Source organism: Natator depressus, chromosome 9, assembly GCF_965152275.1.
Source record: "Natator depressus isolate rNatDep1 chromosome 9, rNatDep2.hap1, whole genome shotgun sequence".
Classification (NCBI taxonomy): Eukaryota; Metazoa; Chordata; order Testudines; family Cheloniidae; genus Natator; species Natator depressus.
The window spans coordinates 21,760,635-21,781,828 of NC_134242.1; the positions used below are offsets into that span (position 1 = coordinate 21,760,635).

General features: G+C 37.5%; 2 protein-coding genes across 5 annotated transcripts in view; one reads left to right on the forward strand and one right to left on the reverse strand.

The window, feature by feature from the left end:
* SMC4 (structural maintenance of chromosomes 4) overlaps positions 1 to 20,024 on the reverse strand; it is a 101,425-nt gene extending 81,401 nt beyond the window's left edge. For all 3 annotated transcript variants that reach the window (XM_074963657.1, XM_074963656.1, XM_074963655.1), the window contains exons 1-5: positions 19,883 to 20,024; positions 17,275 to 17,470; positions 15,960 to 16,138; positions 15,145 to 15,336; positions 12,907 to 13,083 (exon numbers count right to left, since the gene is read on the reverse strand). In XM_074963657.1, the coding sequence (XP_074819758.1) occupies positions 12,907 to 13,083; positions 15,145 to 15,336; positions 15,960 to 16,138; positions 17,275 to 17,404 (678 nt within the window). In that variant the 5' untranslated portion in view covers positions 17,405 to 17,470; positions 19,883 to 20,024. The remainder of the gene's footprint in view (positions 1 to 12,906; positions 13,084 to 15,144; positions 15,337 to 15,959; positions 16,139 to 17,274; positions 17,471 to 19,882) is intronic.
* A 488-nt stretch (positions 20,025 to 20,512) lies between these two features.
* The window catches only part of IFT80 (intraflagellar transport 80), a 153,825-nt gene continuing 153,143 nt past the window's right edge, over positions 20,513 to 21,194 (forward strand). For both annotated transcript variants that reach the window (XM_074963667.1, XM_074963668.1), the window contains exon 1: positions 20,513 to 20,595. The gene's annotated coding sequence lies outside the window, so the exon portion shown is untranslated. The remainder of the gene's footprint in view (positions 20,596 to 21,194) is intronic.

Below are 21,194 nucleotides of genomic sequence, written 5' to 3' on the forward strand. Positions count from 1 at the left end.
TTCAAGGTAGCTTACCTTTTTAAGAGCCCAGAGTGCAGTGGCAAGTTAACTGCTTATTGACCCTAAATTTTCATACAGCAGTCATTATGGTTTATTACTCCTTCATGTGAAGTTGAGGGAAATTAGAAGAAATTTATATTGATGTACCATCACTACATGGATTACATTCAGTTCAATGTTTTTTTAATAATTTTGTATGTGTAGTATCTTTGCCTTCATAGTGATTGGCCAAGGTAGGAGTTTGCATGAGTACAAACTGGATCATTCTTAATCTGGATAAGATAATGGAGATACTTGTTGATTGGTGGAAATCAGTACCTATAGAGAATGGCAGGTTTTCCAGTTGTATAAATAAGATGTGTAATTTAGGAGCAACCTCTGGTCACCTTATTGCCTCTGGAGTCTTAGGTAGTGTTAGAATGGGGAAAGCACTTCCAATCTGTGTTTAGCAGGATAATTATTCAATAATTTATGATACTGAAGTTTACGTGGTGCTTCACAAACCGTAAGATGCTTTCCCTGCCTCAAACTGCTTACTATCTAAGAAGGACAAGACAAACCAGAAAAAGACAATGGACAATACTTTTGAAAAGTGAGATTAAGGGAATTTAACACTGAGAAGAATATAGGAAGGTTTCCAGACAGAAACGAGTTTAAAAGGAAGAAAGTTGTTCGACTGTCAAACTGTTTCACAAGTAGAGGGGAGAAAAGCATTACAGAAGGCCCAAAGCCAATAGCAGGAGAAAGTGGAAACAAGGAAAGAGCAGGGCAACTGGATTGGGAGAAAGAAGCAAACAAAAAGCAAAAAGGCGTGGAGGGAGGTTAGAAGGAAGTGAGAGCAGAGATATAGGTGGGGACAAAATTATGTGCAAAGCTTTAGAATCAAGGATGAGGAGACAGAGTTTGATCTAGAAAGAGCCAGGAAGCCAGTATCTTCAGATAAGGCAAGTGTTCAGCTAAGTTCCCTCTAAGCTGTGTGGCTGTGCAGCTACCTATTAAGCCTGGTGTAGGGGCTCAGGGCTGCAGCAGGGATAGCAAACCTCCCCCCGCTGGCCCCAGTGCAGGCCTGCTGAGGCCAGGGGAGCCGACATCCCAAACCCCTCATTCCCGGCCCCACCCCAGAGTCGTCACCCCCTAGTCGGAGCCCTCACTCCCTGCATCCGACCCTCTGCCCCAGCCCTGAGCCCTCTCCCACCATCCGAACCTCTCAGCCCCAGCCCCACCACATGAATTTTGTTATGTGTACCAATATGAAGGTGATGTGTCACACATCCTCTCCATATAGGTGCAAATAATTTATTCCGCACATGGATGTAAAAAATTAGAGGGAACACTAGTGGTCAGGTGAAGGTCTAGTTTGATGTTGCTGAAGATGAGGATTACTTTAGCTGTGGCATTTTGGAGTGAGGGAAGTTACAACAATCAAGGCAAATGACAATCAAAGTATAGAAATAAGGTTTTAAGTAGTGGGGGTAGTGACAATTGTAACTGATCTGGACCTTGCCAGGTCATACGTATGGCCTTTTACCCCCAGATGGGATTACTAGAATATGTAGCTCATAGCACTGCCCCCCCCAAAATAATAGCTGCTTATTGTATGGAATATGGAGGCCTACCATAGAAACATATTACACAAAGGATCCAAAGCCTGCCATGGCTCTTGTTTCAATTCAGGGTGCAATTCAAAAAAAGTTATACCTATTGATATTTAAAACCCTAAATTGGTCTGGGTGGTAGCTACTCAAAACACTGTCCCAGTGAACCTTTAAAACAGTTTGTGACCTTGCTTGCAGTTCAAAGATTTAAGCCAGGGGCTCAAATTTGCTTTCCCACTTCCCCTAACAGGGCCCAGTCTGTAGGCTTTTGAGACAGTATAAACACTGCCTACATAGATTTTGCCTAATGGAGTGGATTATGTATCTGCTTATAGCAGACCGAGTTTGATGTCAGTCATCTAATTTCGTCTTTTTAAAATATATACACACTGACCCAGATATGATGGCTTCAAATGGGGGAGTAGTGCTTTTTCAAAGAAATACTGGCACCAGTGTCCACACACTATTAGGAGACTATTAGAAAGACTACTGTGGCTACCAACATCTTCACAAAAAGTCATACATGCTGGTGATTAAAGGAGAACACCCAATGTTTAGTTGTAATAAAGAAATTAACAGATACAAATACCAAGTATTTTTTTAAAATCATAAGCGTAGCGTTACCAACAATGTAATATGGTGTCATAAATATAAAGGGAAGGGTAAACACCTTTAAAATCCCTCCTGGCCAGAGGAAAAACCCTTTCACCTGTAAAGGGTTAAGAAGCTAGGATAACCTTGCTGGCACCTGACCAAAATGACCAATGAGGAGACAAGATACTTTCAAAGCTGGGAGGGGGGAAAAAACAAAGGGTCTCTTTGTCTATGTGAGGCTTTTGCCGGGAAGAGAACAGAAATGGAGTCTTAGAACTTAGTAAGTAATCTAGCTAGATATGCTTTAGATTCTGTTTTGTTTAAATGGCTGATAAAATAAATTGTGCTGAATGGAATGTATATTCCTGTTTTTGCATCTTTTTGTAACTTAAGGCTTTGCCTAGAGGGATTCTCTATGTTTTGAATCTGATTACCCTGTAAGGTATTTACCATCCTGATTTTACAGAGGTGATTCTTTTACTTTTTTTCTTCAATTAAAATTCTTCTTTTAAGAACCTGATTGCTTTTTCATTGTTCTTAAGATCCAAGGGCTTGGGTCTGTGTTCACCTATGCAAGTTGGTGAGGATTTTTAATCAAGCCTTCCCTAGGAAAGGGGGTGTAGGGTTTGGGGAGGATTTTGGAGGGGAAAGGCGTTTCCAAGTGGGTTCTTTCCCTGTTAAATATTTGTTAGAAGCTTGGTGGTGGCAGCAATAAAGTCCAAGGGCAAAAGGTAAAATAGTTTGTACCTTGGGGAAGTTTTAACCTAAGCTGGTAAAAATAAGCTTAGGGGGTTTTTCATGCAGGTCCCCACATCTGTACCGTAGAGTTCAGAGTGGGGAAGGAACCTTGACATATGGCTACATAGAGAGACAGAGACTATTACTTTATTGAAGAGTCTCTCTCCATTAATTTTGTAAATACTGGATCATAAGAAATCATATTTGCTAGAAACTGGATGCAGGAGTACTTACATATTCTTTTTAAGCCAATTTCTCTATGGGTCCATAAAAGTGCTGATCACGCAGGAGGATGGCAGGAGTTCCAGTTTCAATGGAGACAGTTACAACTGCCATGAAGAGGAGGTCATGTGGAAACAATACTACAAGGGTTTCTTCCATATTGTTATACCAGGCAAAAAAAGCTAAATTAAAATATAAGTTATCAGTGATTTAAAGGGTAAAAGGAGAATTACAAAATTATGCCTAAAAGTAACTATTACAAATCCAGGAAGTTTAGAGGTGGTTTTTTTTTTTTTTTTTTTTTTTTAAAGTATCCATACACTAAATATGGAAATGTACAGTTAAGGTACCCAAACCATCATAACTCTGCCCTGGAGTGCTGACATGAGGGAACATAATAAAAACTGACCCTAAAAGAGTTTTATTAAATCGGGAACCACAAACACTAAATGCCTTGAAACTGTAGTCATGTAGTTATTGCATATTATTAATGGGGCAAGGTTAAGGCTGTATGAGTGCCTTAACTGCATATTCCTGTGAAAGGAAAAGCTTGTATGTAGGCTTGGAAGAACTAGATTTTATATAATTATAATGAATACTGATGTTTAGTTTTAAGCATTATTTATCTATTTAAATTTTCACAGTTGTGGGAAATTAGGGGGGAGGTCAGACAATTTAACAACTGGTGTTGAGATTTGAGCAGTTTAAGCTTCATAACCATTAAAACACAAACTGTCATCATAACATGTCAAATTGTATATTTCCTTAAACAAGTTCTCAGACCACATCTTACTTTGCATATCTGTAAATTTTGATCAATGGAAATATTTTCCCATCAGTGGTATGTATATGGTGAAAGACCTTTGCTAACATTTACCAATAAAAATCTAACCCTCCAACCTTATTTATGTGGCAATACAGACCTTATATTACACTTAAATTTATATTTTAAGTGGATCTCATTTTCATAGGCTTTAAAATAACTTTTCTTCATCAAGATGAAGATTCCAGAAGATAAGCTCTTTGACTGATAAGAGTTCCAAAATAAAAAGTTGACTAAGATGGCTAGTTTCTATGAAGAAATTGAAGTTGATGAAACTGAACAAGTTTGAACTTTTTAAAATTTTGCTAATGGATGACTGTTGAGTGAATAGTCATTGCTAGGGTTTTTTTTTTTTTCAGTCAGCTATTTTTATTTTGTGATGAAGTGATGACAATGTCGAAGACCTCTTCGCCTGGCAAAGACCTTGCCAGATTTCTCAAAAGTGGTCTCATGTAATCTGAATTTTTTTATTTTTTGTATTGGTCAAAGACTTAGTCTTTGTAATAAGTAAAACACTGAATATTTTAAAAATTGCTGATTCAAGTGGAACTTTCTCAAGTTGACGCTTCCTCAAAGAATCTAATTCAAACCAGATTTGAAGAATAAGCGAAGTTTGAAAGACATAAGAATTGAAACTAAGGCACAGAAGCCTCACCATTCAGGTCTGCAAGCTATTTGAGGGACGATGGACATTCCAGAATCTTCAAGATTCATCACCTTGGGGAGAAGGCATGACAACATAAAGGCCACTCCAGTCTCTGACTAGTCTCTCTTGCTATTGGGTCTTCAGATGCAGGGAAGCACTGTGCTAGCAGAATACCACAGCCCGATTCCTTGATTGAAGTTTGAATGCCTACTCAGAGTCCAGAATATGAAGAGTTTGTAAATCCTTGTTATTATAAGTACCTCATTTTTTTATTTTTGACCCAGTTTTTTGATTTTGTTAGTTTAACTGGTTGTTGTCTCAGCCTAGTTATTTTTAGAATCTGGAAGAGCAGATGTGTGCATACATGTACTGTGAGCACCCACAAAGTTCACCTGGGGATGGCACCTGTAAGAAATATACCCCACATTTAAACAGTCCTAAATCTCTCAAAATTATTTTAGGGCATGTTTCGCGTTTAAAAGTGTTGAGACATGCTTATCAAGTGTTCTGCTAAAGCCTGTTTTTATAAAAAAAATTTTGGGGGGCCAGGGGAGAAGTAGTGGGAAGAAAGGGTTAGTGCCACTGCATCATGGAATTCTGAGGAAGCTTTATAATTGACTCAGAGGTTGTGGCCCCGATATTAGATAATTTGGTTTTGGTATTAAGCTACTTAAACATACATATGATTGACTGATTATAAATCACGATGAAAAGAATATGTTTTACTGTTTAGTTTAATATTAAACAGCTTAGCTTTAAGTCTTTTAACAAAATGTATAAAAAGATGCCAAGTTACATTTCTTTCAGTAGGCAATGTGGGTCCAAGATGTGAGTGGATAACAACTGGACAACCTAAACGCCTGAAACTCCCCATAGTTAGTTTTTTGTTCTTACATTCCCGTGGCTCACTATGTTTGAATCTTAATTCTCAATGTCCTGAGTTTGCAATGCCTGGTTTTGATATATCTACATTGTATTTTTTTTTTAACCCTTATAGTTGAGGATATGTATTCTCAACTTAACGCCAACGGGTAATTTCCTACTTGGCAATTACTCTGTTTTGTTAAAGTTACATAAAAAACTTACTGCAGCATGTAAATTAGATTAGGAGAAAGATGATTGATAGAACTACCTCTATTATAGTGATTGCATTTAATAAGTTGAGCTATTGACCTGGCTCCATCTACTAGTCTATAATCATAATGAATTTAGCTTAATTACACCTAATTTCTTCAGTATAGCCTATGCACAAGACTTTAATGCATTAACTATATGAAAACATGACGAGTGTGTTAGCATGAAGATAATTCAAGACAAAAACGGACCGATAATAAGCACTACAGTTCTTAAATCTATTTATAATGAATTTTAACTCAAACTAAGACATATTTTTGTACTCAGAGTAAATGCTGTAAATTTAAGGACAATGGCCCAGATTCCCCGAAGGTATTTAGGCCAATATGTTTTTCTTCATATGTAACAAACGGGCTGATATTCTCCTTTTAAGTTCAACACTCAATTTTAACTATGGCATTGTAACCAGTACCTCCATAGTTGCCAGTAACAATTCTAACTCTCTGATTGTGAGCAAACTAAGTAATTATTTTCTTGCTAGTTAGACGTATTTATATGGTGGGTTTGCATCATCACATGCTAGGTGTAATGATTTTTTTTTTTTTATTTAAATTCCTTTAAAAAGGAGGTCTGCTTAATATAAAAAATGAGAACTGCCCAATTCAGGGACTAAGGTGTGAGACTCCAGTTGCCCTGTAAAGGAAAAATGACTTATTTGCTTGATCAAAAGAGTAGCACCCCTTTCAATTCTTGTATGAGAATGTTAATATGGAAAGGTTAGACAAAGCTGCCTATTTACAGGAAGAGCCTACAGTGGTACATCTCCCTTGGAGTATCAAGCACAGTAGAGCCATAGTTAGGATGAGGGATATTAATCCTCAAAAATTTATATCCAGCTGCTTCATTAAGGCATTTCACGCACTGCAAGAGGAGTTATTCACTGAATGGGTATTTTGCATAATTGAACCCTCATGACTTACTCTTTCCCCCTTTGTAGCTCCTCTTAAGTATAGAAACAGGAATTGCTTATATAGTCAACAGCAGAAGGAAACTCTAGTGACCCCTCAGATTTGCTGGAAGAAGAAACCACATGAGAGAGATATAGTTTATATTTTGCAGAAGTATTTAATATTTTGACTTTGTAAAAGAGGTTTTATTAAAAACAAGTTCGGTGACACTCATACTTGAGTCAGATAATTCCATGTCCTTCCATCTCTGAATTTCCATTCTGGCCTGATTTTAGCAACTGCCATTTTGAGACACATTAGAGCTAGGAGTACTGCATACATAAATTATTTAAAAGCTTAAAATTGTAGACATAAATTGAAATAAAGCCTTAGATGATGTAACTACTAGTCTCGGCCGTAGCTTTTTGCAACAGCCAGTACAAGTTACATTAGGACTGAAGTGAAAGAGGCAAGAAGGTAATGAGAATTGGCATGTCACAAGATGCTGGACCAGACATGAATGCTATTTTACAAATGGTAAGATCTGGCCTTTGACTTTCACTAGTCCAGGCAAAGTCTCAAGCCAGTGTAATTTTCAATTCCTGAGTCCAACACTGGCCACCTACAGAGATGTCATACCAGATTGTTCACCTAATTCCATTTTCTATGTTCCTACAAATACATTGAGACAACAGCTTCATCTGATATAGCCCCCCACGCCCCACCCCCAGGAGCTGTAAACCATTAATGTCTACCAAATAATAGTTTACACATTCGTTGTATTGTCTTATCTCCCCTCCCATTTGTAGTTGTTCTTCCACTATGGTGTTGATTGTGCTAGCAAAAAATGCCTTCAATTTCTTTGCTTCTTCTAGGTAACTGACTTCAAATTTTCAGTGGGGGTGGGGTAGGGAGTGAAGGGACGAGGTGAAGGAAGAGAGAAAAATCATTAATGCCAGAAATGTAAATACTGGATATGCTTTTTTCAAAATGGAATTTTATAATGGCAGCCACACTTGACCTTCACTGTTCAACCGAGATACTTTTTTCAAGCAAAAATGCTCTAATCAAGAAACTGATTTCCACAGAATTTTCAGGCCACTTATTATGCACCCTTATAAGTAATGCTACCTTATTCTCCCCTCCACTCTTGCAAAGGAGTCTCTCACAGAGCTCTCATTGCTCTTAGTTTAAACCCCCACAAGTCTATTATTAACAGGACGGGACTGGGAAAATAAACTTGTAGGGGTTTCTTTCTTTTTTGCAGTTATGTCTCATTTTCTAGCCTGCAATTTCTCCATATATGCCAAATAGGAAAAATTCACTTGGTGACACCATCCTTATAATTTCTGCCAGTACATCCCCAGAAAATTAAGTATTACTGGGTATGGGTTGAGAAAAATAATCAATATAACAATACAGTGGATAGTTTAATTACATACTGGAGTCCTGTAAGTATCTTAGATATACATTTTGAGAATTTTAATTCAAATGTTTGATAGATGCACATGTATAGGAAACTTTCAATGACACCCTAATTTGCCCAAAGCTGAGAAATTCAGAATTAGCCAGTTACAGTAATAGATGAACTTTGTATAGGATAATTATGCGTTCATAATGCAGTAGTACTCCAACTTAAGAGTTATCTTTGCTAAACTGTTATTTACACATATTTTGACTGTAATTTTGGAAGCTCTCTCAAGAACATCCTGTTCAGCTCTGTGCTAAATATGATTCCTTAAGTTAGACTTACACTCACAGTCTTTAGTTTTGGAATCCAAGCCAGAGATTGACAATCTCAAGAAAATGCAACATTTAACTGTATAATTCATAAAAAAAATTCCATCTGGAAGAGAACACAATTTAAATATACTAATCCTGCTCCATTATTGTCCTAATGAATAGCTAGATGAGATGCAAAGTGTAGTCTACCCACACCCATGTTTAATAAGAGAGACAAATAAAAACTCACAAAACACTCACTTTTCCAGTGTTCAACAAGCTTGCTAATTACAAAGAGTAACACTGTAAGCAAATGAAGATTTTATGATCTGCAAAGTCAGATTCTGAACAAATCCAATAAAAAGCATCAGAAGACACTCCCTGAATATAACAGAATTATGTTAGAACCTTAGACTTTAAATCTGACAATATACAATAAGCATGTGTATTAATCTTCAAAAAGTCAGATTTCTCAAACCATAAAAGAGAGTGTGTGTGTGGTTTTTTTTGAGAAATATTTATCTGACATGGAAGTCTAATGAAAAATTTAGTGACCTCTAAACATTAGGTTTTAGAATGCTGGAAGTATAAGAGAGGCAATAATGATCATATCCCACTGCATTGGGTTCACTTCAGCATGAAGCATAACACTAACACAGCAGTAGCATAAACTACTTTTAGTACTCACTCGAATAAATCTGTGTATTGCTTATGAGCATTTTATATATAGGAATTGAACTTTCACATGGATTAAAACAAATGCAATAAAGACATTATGTAAAATTAATCCTACCCACTGCTCACAAACTTGTCCTAAAAGTGGAGGAAAAAAAACAAACAAAACAAACCAACCTGTTTCCTTATTGGAAAGCAAACTGCTCCCCCAACTACTAAGTCTTCCAACCCTCTAAAAAGCGATTCCTAAAATATTTCCATGGGCCAACAGGTGAAAGGAGATTTTAATATATTAAACTTTTGCTGGCAGCAGTCTTAAATCATAAGACAAAAATACATTGCCATTGGCTAAAAACTTATTAGTACACTGCAGAATGTTCAGTTAGAACTACAGTGACTATTTTTTCCTTAAAATTGCTTAAAGTTACCTGCAAATATTAGAATTAAAAACCTATCAAGATTAGAAGTGTATATTTTAAATAATCAGCATAAGAGGATATGTTCAGCACATAACTTTCAATCTACCTTATAGGAAAACATATTGAAAAATCTCACCATATTTTAATACTTCAACAATTTAGCAGAAATTAAGATTATTCTGGAAAATAACTGAATAAGAGCCAGCTATCTACTGTAGGACTGGATTTTTCCACTCTTGTTTAGAGATTGAAGTTAATTGTGCACTGAACTGCCTCTCTCATCTTGGAGACATTTAGCAGAATTGTAATCTTAATAGTTTTTTCCCCATTTGCTGGTCACATTCAAGTGTCTTTGCCTATCCCTGGGAAGTCTACGATCTTGACAGATCTCTAGAAGTCCTTCCCCTTTAGTTAGTATTCCTTTTAGACATACCCACCATCATTCCAGCAAAAATGAAGTAAACAAGATGGCCCTCCAAGCTTAACGCTAATCACTGTCTGGAGGAGCCATTGTTGAGCAACAAGTAGTACAGCCATTTCCATTATAAGCAAGGTTTTAAAAAATAACCTTAGTTTTATTTGCTGTCATTTACAGCTAACCGTTTTACATCACAATTTCAGAAAAATTTTAAAATCACATTATCTTAAACCCAACAGCAAGATGCTGGACTTTTCTACAATAAGGTATACTTTTATTATAAGCTTTACAATGACAAATTTCATGTTTGTATTATAGTTTTAGATAGCCTGTGGAACATTTGAAAAGTACACCTGGACAATTTTAAGTGTTTACCCCCAAATTAATAAAGTTAGCTGCTATAAAATATTATCAAAATCCTAAAGTACGTGGTGCTGAAGTTTAAGTAATATTTTCCCCTACTTAAATGTTGCTAATTTTCCATTTTAACTGAAGCCAGTCTATAAATAGTTTTCAAAGGTTTAAAACCAAAATATATTTGTCAAGTCCAGTTTCAGGAGAATAATTTTTGCAACAAAGCTTTTAGATCCTATTAGGGGGTGTAATACCTGAGTAACCTTTTTGACAAGGGCTCTTTGTTGTAAATGGTACTGCTCCTGCTGCCCGCCCCCTCAACCAAAAAAACCAAAACAAAACAGGGTTCTTTGAAGACTGTAGGCAGAGAGGCTATTTTAGAAGTTATGCTTCAAGTGTGTTCAGAATAGCAAACAATACTAAGTGGACCTGATAGAGAGAACCATACTAATTCATTTCCATTTAGTTTGACTAAAATTTAGGTGCCTAAAGTTGGGCACCTAAATCTATTAGGAAAAAGAGAAAGAAGAAAACTAAGTAGAAATAGAGATAGTCCAAAGGTAGGTATTTTTTCTACCGAGAGAAATTGAATCCAGTAATTTTAGGTACTGAATAACTAAAAGTTTAGTTACTATAAGTAGGTTACATTCTGCCTTTGATCTTTACACAAACGTCTCAATGTACAGCCTAACTTTCACCATTATCAATGAGGACAGTAGTATATATCCTAAACTTACACCCTGGCCCAGACCCCTTAATTAAAAATAGAATTGGGCCCTCTTCAGAATGAGCACAATATTCTTGTTATACACCATTTAACGGGTCAGGATTTGAGGTATTCACCACTTAAAATTGGACTAAAAAATTTTCATTTAAATCTTTGAAAAAACAGGGATATAGTAAGTCCAGTTTCAGTTATAAACAGAAAAGTAGTAACACTTAAGTGGAAATGTTATTTATTGATTCTTAAATTACAGCAGCACATACTTTAAATGCTTAATCATGGGGAAAGCCATATTTTAAAAATGTCCTTACATTTACATAATAAATATTTTTAGCTATAATCCCCAGGCCTCAAATATTCAAAACTGTCACGTTCCCCCATTGGTAGTTATCAGTTCACATTCCCTCTGAGTCAACTAATCATCAGCATCTATTTGAAGCAGAGCTCTACAGACATTTGCACAGGGAAATGGACTTGCTTTATTGAGGAAGACTATTTGCACAGAAATCTGGTACATTTTCCTCTACACAGTTTACAATAGTACTTCGCCCACGCAAGGCCAGAGGAGGAGGAGCAGGGAAGAAAGGGCAGGGTGGTGGGTCTAATGCTGGTTACACAACATTCACTCCCTTTCCCATCATCAGGTGAAAATAATGGGACTTACACGTGGTGGCTCCCCTCTAACAACTTTATTTTGGTAGTCCACTGGACTACTATAATAATAGGTGAGTTTTCACTAATTCTGAATATATATATATTTTATTGGAGGGTTGGTTTTTTTGGGTGGGGGTGGGAGAGAGGAATGGAAGGAAAGCCACCCACATTAAAAAGAACTATGTTTGGCAGGAATCTTTCCCAGATATTTCCCCACCTTCGTCCAAGTACTGGAGAAAACATCTTACACCGGGGTTGGCAACCTTTGGCATGCGGCCCATCTGGGTAATCTGCTGGCAGGCCGCGAGACATTTGTTTACGTTGACCATCCACAAGAACGGCCCCCCTGCAGCTCCAAGTGGCCGCGGTTCACTGTTCCTGGCCAACAGGTGCTGCACGAAGCCCAATTATTTTTAAGTTGGGAAGCCCTGGATGCTTTTTTGCAGGCTTTTTTCCCTCAAAAGGTGAATGTAGGACACCAGCCCCTTCACCTTTAAACCAGGAAGTGAAAATAAGAGTCCCAGGAATGGCAAATTCTCTAAAAAACAAAAAACACACACACACACACACACACACAAAAAAACCCCCCCAAAAAACACCAAAACCAAAAAAAACCAAACCTCATTTTTAAAAAACTTGAATGAGGTTTGCTCTGAGCTTTAATTACTTAATTGTGCAAGGCTGATTTAGGTACTCAAATACTTTAAAAGTGTATTTTTAAAAACTCCATCTTCTGCAGTTGTCAAAGAAGCGTAAAGAATAGCATGCTTAATGTGATGATAGTCTATACAGACTGAAAGCAACACTATCTAACTTCAATATGTATGTACTATTAAAGTAAAAACATTTCAATGTCATAAAACACTATGTAGACAAATCTCTATTTCACATTTGAGTTGACTCAGTATTGATGCATCTTATCTAAAGGATAAACAAGTTGCTGAATCTCTGCCACGCTTAAGCAGCACAATAATATTGGGGTTTAAGATTTACTTTACTACACCAATATTTACGTGCTGCTAGGGCGGAACAAGTATAGCAATTCTTCTATTCATCCAAATTTCAGGAACACACTCAGCAGTACAAACCTTTGGACTAGAAGTATCTTCAACTGTTTCTCTTCCTTAAATTTCCAAAGCAGCAAATAATGATTCGCATTTTTGCTAGAGCATGCAAACCATGATGTGCTGCTAGAGTACTTTAAGGCCTCAAATACAAGACTCAGAGTACCTAGACAAATTTACTTTGTTAGGAGTTTAAGAAAAGTTTATATTTTTAAACTCAGAACTAATCAGACTTACCTGTAAAATTAAAAATCTATTATGGTCCAGGTCAATTCCATGGCTTCGAAGCAGAATACCAACATCTTTGAATGTTTTCTTCTTCCCACTGATGTGGTAGACAGAAGAATTATCTCTGTAGGCAGTTCTAGATACACAGAAATTGCTGTTGGGAATGACTTCATAATCATCCCCTTCCTGTTTTGAGGAAAAAACAAAACCAGAAAAACAATTGTTAGTATTAGGTCACAGCTTACTTCAGATTTCACCGTTAAGTGCAGTTTTACCCTGTTGTTCAAGCTTTTACAAGGCAACTGTACCCTGGTTCCCAGTTCTATTGAAGTGTATAATAAATCTTAGACCATGCACACCTCACTAAACATGCAATGTTTTTGCTTCCAAAAACAGCCTTGAAATCAGCATAGAAGCACTCTATATAAGTTTAAACTGAGTGGGCCTTAATTTTATGCCTCTCCCTCCTCTCACCCCAGCTACTGCTTTAAAACACCATAGTCTCTGTTTAGCATCTAATGACAGATTTTTTTTTCTTGCTACACTCTCCATGCATATCAAAAAGAAAAAACCTTGTTCAAATTCAAAGAGGCTACTTCTTCTTTTAATCTTTATATTAGGATGCCTTGAATATTTTAACATAATTGCTGTCTTATTTTTGAATAAGTTAGCCCTGAAGGAAAAAAAAACAAAACAAACAAACAAAACACTGAGGAAGAACTTTAGCTAAGTGCCTCTGAAGCTCTGAAGTCATTGTACAAATAGAAGATACAAAAAATGATACAGTAAAAACAGACACGTTGAACAAATATATATAAATGTTTTTGTAGCTGGTCAAGAGATCTTTGCTTTACCTGAAAGCAATAGGTACAATAATACCAACACCAAATTTTATTTTTAAAAAGGAAGTTTTAAAGAAACACAGGTAGTTCTAAAATTTAAGAAAGTGGTTTGCCACTTTAATGGAATAGCCCCCCCAAATACAATTAACTTTAATATCAAATCCATTCGGAAGTTGTTTTACTTCATGAAATTAGCTTCTAGGTATTATGCAGATACAAATGAAAACCATAATAAATATAATTATTGGAACAGTCAAGTATAATAAAAATACATGTCAAATTTTTATTTGTATTCGGATGTAGTTTAATGCAGACAAACAGTGCTTCAACTAAAATGCACGAAGAGTCTATTTTTATAATACCCTTGCCTAGAATTATATATTCTGGTAACCTATTAAATAAAATCTTTTGACTTTCAAGAAGCTTTTTATGATTTACATCAGAAAGCAAGTACACTTCCCCTTTTTTATTTCTTCAGATACACACACAAAATTATCCCAAGCAACATTTCTTGGACAATCAAGTCAATATCTGAGCAATGTTGAACAAGTATTAGAATCCTTTAAGTAAAAATTCCCATCAAGCTGTAAGTAATAATAAATCAACAATACTACATAAAAGTTCACACGAAGTAAAGTGGAAAGCAAAATAGATACATTAAAATTCTTTTATTTTTCTATTTCAATCAAAATGAAGGTCACATCAACATCTTATCCCTAATATTTCAGAAAATGTTTAGTCTTTTTAGGTGAAAGTCTTGTGATTGTTTAAATTGGTAATGTAATGTAATATAAATAGTGTGCATATACTATAAAAACTTCAACCTTAAGCTGTAGTAAGTTGATATTGAAGTAGAAAATATCTAAGGCTGATAAGTGTAAAAATATCCAGGTTTTAATCCTCAAATCTTAAAAAAATCTGCATAATGCATGTTACAATTTAGAATACATTATGCATCTGATCTTAGACTTAAAGTATCAATGAAATCACTTGCACACAACCCTAGAAAGTGTGTGAGAGAGATAAATATGGATATATAAATATAAGAACATTTCTAATGTGACTTGATGGTAGAATAACGTTTAGTATTTCTAAACAAACTTTAAAATAATGTATTACCAAACACTAGTCATCCAGAAGTTCTAATGAAAAGTTATGTCTACTCAAAGTGGAAATTAAGCACTACAAAGAAACAAATCTCCTTGAAGTTGTGTACTTTTTCAGCCAGTTAGTTTGAAGTATTCTGCTTCATAAAGGTAAGCCGATCACATGGGCAAGTTTTTTCATCCTAAGCTAGTTCCACATTAAGACAGTAAAATGTTAAATTCTCAAATCCTTAAGGGGGGGAAAAAAAAAAAAAAAAGAGCCTCAGCATACTTTTTCCTTTAAGCAGAAGAATACGTACCTTGTCAACGATCTTTTGAAAGTGAACTTCCACAGTACAACTCTGGATGTTCTTGTGTTCATCAGAATTATGGATCAGCACAGAAAGCTTTTTGGATCTGATTTTTTGTGCCCGATACCCAAATACAAAAAGCATTGAATCAATGACATTGGATTTTCCACTGCCATTTGGTCCAATAATACAAGAAAAACGCTGCATAACAGAAAGAAACAACATTCAAATTTACAATAGAAACTAGCCAATTTGTTTCATATATTTCATTTGTGGACAGCTGAAAATACTGTTATTTCTAGTGCAGGAAATTGCAGACTATTGGGAAGCTTAGTTTTTACTGCCAGGGGCCGGGGGGGGGGGGGGGGGGGGGAAAGAGTATAACCTATTCAAAACACACCTCCGGTTAGCTCAGATTTCTAAGTTTTATTCTGTAAAGTCAGAAAGCTATATTCTACTCAGAAAGCATGGTTTATAAAGAAATAAGTTCATAATTAACCACATAATTTTCTTGTATTTGTGATTTAACCCCTAAACATTGTTCAGTAAATCAAATAAAGCAAAAGATATATACTTAAGTTGTAATTTCCTTCTAATTCAAGTAAGACACAGTATAAAAAAAACTTACACTTTGACTATAAGTAATCTATTGTCCTGTAAATAAAATTAGAGTATTATCATTAAAGTAATTCTCACTCTTCCACTATAAATATATAAAATAAGACGTTATTTGCTGATAAGTTGTGTTCACAATACTATAAGGAGTACTAGAGGCACAACAAAATTTTACTTCAGTTTAGAAGTTACTTAAAATAGAAAAATACCTTATGAAAAGGTCCCAGAATTTGCTCCCCTGCGTAGGATTTGAAGTTCTGGTTTACAATATGAGTTATCATGAGGCGAGGAGCTCCAGCTTCATTGGTCATTGCTGGAGGTGGGGGAGGAGAGATGCTACTCAAAATCTCTTCTAAACTTCGATCATCAAGTACCCCATTTGAGGCTGCTAAAAACATCCAAAATAAAAAGAAAAAACGATATGATGTCTCAATGACTAGAGAGACCTTCTAAATGCCTAGTTCAAGCAGAAAGTACGAAAATTTGCTTCCACACAAACTCTGAATCTATACTTTCACTTTAAATTATTAAAACTGAATGTAAGTGGAAGAAAGATGCTTTAACTCCAAGGAGCTAATTTTTTAGAAAGTAGACACTTAAGATGTCATATCCATTCAATAGTGGAGTTACTCTTTCATTATATAATGCTTATTCTAGCACTTTGCAAGGCAGTATGAAATTACAATAGTTACATTTAAAAAGCCTACAAATCCGTACAAATGGGCAAAGTCTTTCTAATTAATAACTGGACAGCCACATTTCAGGCATGCTCACACACACTGTAAGGAGGAGGAGATCTGAGTATGGCTGAACAATGCCCTGAAAAACTGTAATGACAGCACAACTTACGCTTGAAAGGCAGGAAGTTTGTTACGAAAACAAACTGGCCCCTTAGATTTCAATTATAGTTTTAAGTAAAACTGCTTTTCAACTGTTAAAAGCAACTTTTTCTTTAAGTAGACAACTCTGACATCACTTTCCACATATTAACCATTTATCAAACATCTTACTTCAATAACATCACATACATGGTTACCTAAAAACCATTTTCTACCGATATTTCCAGCAGAAAATCAACTCTAACACAAGTTTAATATGTAATGAGTAATTGCCTAAAAGTAATTCATTTTAAGAAGATTTCAAGTCACTGCCACTTATTCCAGCCCAAGAAATCCCATATTGCGGGATGCATATGTAGCTAAAATAATCCTGCTACCACAATCAGAAGTATTAGACAACGTAGCAAGAATATGAAATCTAGACTTAGCTGGAAGAAACATTGTCTACCAACAGCATTTCTACCTAAACTGAAACACCGATGTAAATGCTTTAACTCTTTCAAAGCCATATTTGCAGTTTTAAAATCAGATTTAAATTCAACTTGTCAAAATAAAAAATTACTGCATCCCTTCCTAGAAAAGAGCTGAATCTGAACTGGAGTGGCCTTAAGTTCAGCAAGATACTATCATCAAGATATCACTAAATTTACATGCTTGGTACATCGGGATCATAACAAACACTTACGTTGCTGAGATGCTTCACTGATGCACGTGTCGGCTTCTTTTTCCACTTCCATATCACCGGTGGATTCCTCTAAGGGCTCTTTGCCTTTTTGACAGGCTGCAGTGGAGGTTTTGGTCCTCTTGCTTGGCATGATTTCTGTTGGCTGTTCCCCTCCAATTCCAAGCAATCAAACTACCCAAGGGATATGTCTCCTTTGCTAACACAAACAAGAAAAACCCCATGACCCAAGTGCTGGGCGTATCACCCATTAAGGGCTATAACTGTGCACGTGTACCCAAAATGACTAATAATAAGCTGAAATCCATATGAATTTTGACGATGGAATTAGGATTTCAAACAAACTAAAACTCAGCCTTTAGTCACCATATTTTAAAGTCCCTTAAAACGGTAGCTTTCTCATAATGGTGGCTTTTACATATCCGTAGGGGACATCCATCTATTGAAACCCATCATACAGACACATTCTGATGTGGCAGCATTAAAACATAATATCTATATTCAGATAAAGAATAATTATGATGTGCTGGCAAGTGTCATCCTCTTTCAGTAACAAAACAATCAGTGAATATCCCAAGCAGATAAGTACTTGAAGAATCACTTTTACATATACACACCTAAGATTTTTCTAACAAGTATTTTCAGTAGCCCAATCTAATAATACTCAAATACCATTTCCACACTATAAAGTCTCTAGTCCAAAGGACATTAAATTGAACTGTTTCCCAAAAATGTAGCTAAATGCTCACTATTGTCAATGCTCAACACTTAAAGACAGCACACCAAACGAAAAGCAAATTAAGTATCAGAAGTAGATTTGATGTTAATGCTTGATCATGGGTGGAAAAACACAGTACAAAAGTCCACCACTTGGCACTAAAGGCAGTTGCCAAAAAAGAACAGAAAGAAGCTCAGGAGAAAGATGAAAAGAAAGAAGCCTCAACTAGTAAACTAGTCTCCTCAAAGAGCCTAAATTACTCCATCACAGCAAGTGGTGAATTTAGCATGGAGAAAAACAGACAAGAAAGTTTTCTTCTCACGAGATAAGAAACTGACGTGACTGGAAAGTCATCTTACAATGGGTGCCAATCATTTGACATTTTCAGACCTACCTACAGCCCCAACCCACACATGAGCCCTTCATTTGGGAAAGTGGGGGTGGAAGATAGACGGAGAATTCGTTTTAAGGCAATTTGAGTCTATGCCCGTTATGAAGGATTCCCCCACGGCTGTTTAAAAAAAAAAAAAAAAAGACTAAGTTCTATAGGATTTTTTTTAGAATGTTAATTCAAATTGAGTAGGGTAGTTAATCATACAAAAAATACTGAAAATAGATTTAAGAGAGTCATTTACAATATAACTATTTATCATCAGCTTTTAAATCTGAGTTCCTTCGCATCTCAATCTGAATCACCTTGCCAAACAGGAATCACTTACCCCAGTTAAATACCTATTAGATGATCAGGGAGTAAGTCCAAACCCACCACCCACAAAAACTAAAATCAAAGGTGTTTCTTAAAAGCAACACTTACAGACCTGCTGCCAAGTGAGAGTCTCATTACAATAGGGGGAAAAAATTAAAAGCCAAGAAGATTCCCCCATTTGGAAAAGATTCAATGTGAGGACAGTAACTGATGTCAGCGTCGAGTGATTGTGTTACGCATTTCCCTCAGAATTGTTTTGGAATCAACCAGTCATCCTAAAGTTCCCCCTCAGCCCCTTGGTCTGGATCTATAGGGGTTTCCCTAAGGTATAATTGTCAGAAGTAGTTGAAAATATAGTCACAGAGAAGACCCTAGTCTGCAGACAGATTAAAATCAGGCCTCTCAAATTCTCAAGAGATACTCTTTTCCACTAAATGCATCAGATGAAGTGAGCTGTAGCTCACAAAAGCTTATGCTCAAATACATTTGTTAGTCTCTAAGGTGCCACAAGTACTCCTTTTCTTTTTGCGAATACTGACTAACACGGCTGCTACTGTGAAACCTTTCATACTCTGGTTTCTCGTCACATCATATGCATCACAAACTTGTTACTGTGCCTCCTCTCCAGTGATTGGTATCCAATGAATGGGTCCCCACAGGTCCATAAGGATACAATGGGGAATCCGCTCTCCCCCATAGGTTGCAATGGACCCTCACCCATGGTTCGGAAGATTATAATACTGCTAGTGATGGTGGGGTCGCCGCCCCGAAGAACAGAATCACACCACTCTCCTCTGCGCCTGAGGAGTGCCGCTTCGTCCTCGGGAAGGGCCAGTTACATTCGTGGTGGTACGGAACAGCGGTCGGACAGTTGCCCCACCCCGCCGGATTGCAGATTACAAGAAGTGGGAAAAGAAGCCGCCACCTTTCGCTCCCCCAAAGGGGGGGGGGGAGGGAGAGAAAAGAAAGGGGGGGCGGAAAGTCCACCGCCCCTTGCTCCCCAACCGCCAGTACAGCTTACGTAGGGAAATCTACACCTACCCCCCAGGCAGGCTCCACAGGGAGGTTCCCCAGCTCCAGTTACAAGGAAGAGAGCCCCCCAGCTCCACCTGTCCCAGATAAATTACTAAGCATTTTGCTGGAGTCGCCCCAGGCTTTGCAGTCCTGTCAGCAGGCAGAGCTGGTACCTGGGACACGGAGCAGGCGGCGAGCTGCCCCGACAAGACTTCGGGTAACGCTGGCTCTGGAGAGTCCGGCCGGCTCCTGCCTGCTGCAGCTTGGCGGCTTCTACACTCGAAAATGGCGCCCAAACTCCAAACTCGAACCGAAATTCGTTAGAAACGCGCGGAGCATGCTGGGTAAAGAGGGGGCTGGTTGTCGGCCTCCCACAGGTTTGAAAGGATGAAAAAAAAAAACCCTTCGGCGCCATATTGTTTTCCGTTACTGCGCGGAACGGGGTAAAAATAAAATAAAAATATTTACATTGTTTCGGTAATTTTTAATTTAAAGCAAATGAAAAGAACGTTACTTAAAGGCGTCTAAATGGGGAAAAAAATCCTACTAATTTAAATGATACTGTGGGTCAATGGGAGGAGCTTCGTTGCCTGGTAACGGCCTGAGTGGCGATGGCGGACGAAACTGAAAAAGGAATAAATATATTTTTAAAAATTTTAAAATATACAATTATAGTAAATATATTTTTTAAAAGATATTAATTAACAGGCCGGTCCGATGACGTCAGCGGCTTGTCACCTGGCTTGGGAGGGTCCGTTAGGTAGACGGGGGAGTAAGGAAGTCTCGCGCGGGGATAAGCATGGGGAATCTCGCGGGAAGTAGCTATAGAGACAGAGCCGCTTCCCTGCGAGCGTTTGCTAACAGGGCGGAGAGGACTGAGAGATTAGTAAGTAGTCTCGCTCGTTGCTTCCCCCCGTATCAGGAGTTCTAGGGCGCCCTTAACTGGGGAGGCGGAAGCTTGTGTTAAATCTGTGAGGGTCTGGGAGTAACTGATAGCCCAAGTGCTAGCGGCAGGGTCCTGCCCAGGAGAGGGTTCTCCACGGTCATCCACTCTCCCAGCCTGTGACTTGTACCCCTAGACCGACCACCTGCCTTGGACAGGTACATTTCCAAAAGGAGAGTTGGAGGGGATTCCCCCTGTTACCAGAGGTGCTGGAACAATTTATATAGTGGGGGTGCTAAGAGCCATTGAACCAAACTGTAAACCCTGTATAAAATGGAAATCACTTCAAGCCAGGGGGTGTGGCAGTACCCCTAATTCCAGCATCTAGGCCTGTTACCTGTCCTGGGGAAGTGAGAGGATGTGGGGTAAGCCCTCTACTCCTGAAATGCAAGGGTCTGGAGTGGCAACCCACTATAATTTCCCTGGGGAAACTGGGAGAGGGGAACCTGGTCAAGAAAGAGCTGAGGGAACACTCACTCCATCCTAGTTTGTGTTAAGCAATCCCCCACTACAGCCTGCCTTGAGGAAGGGGAAAGGCAGGG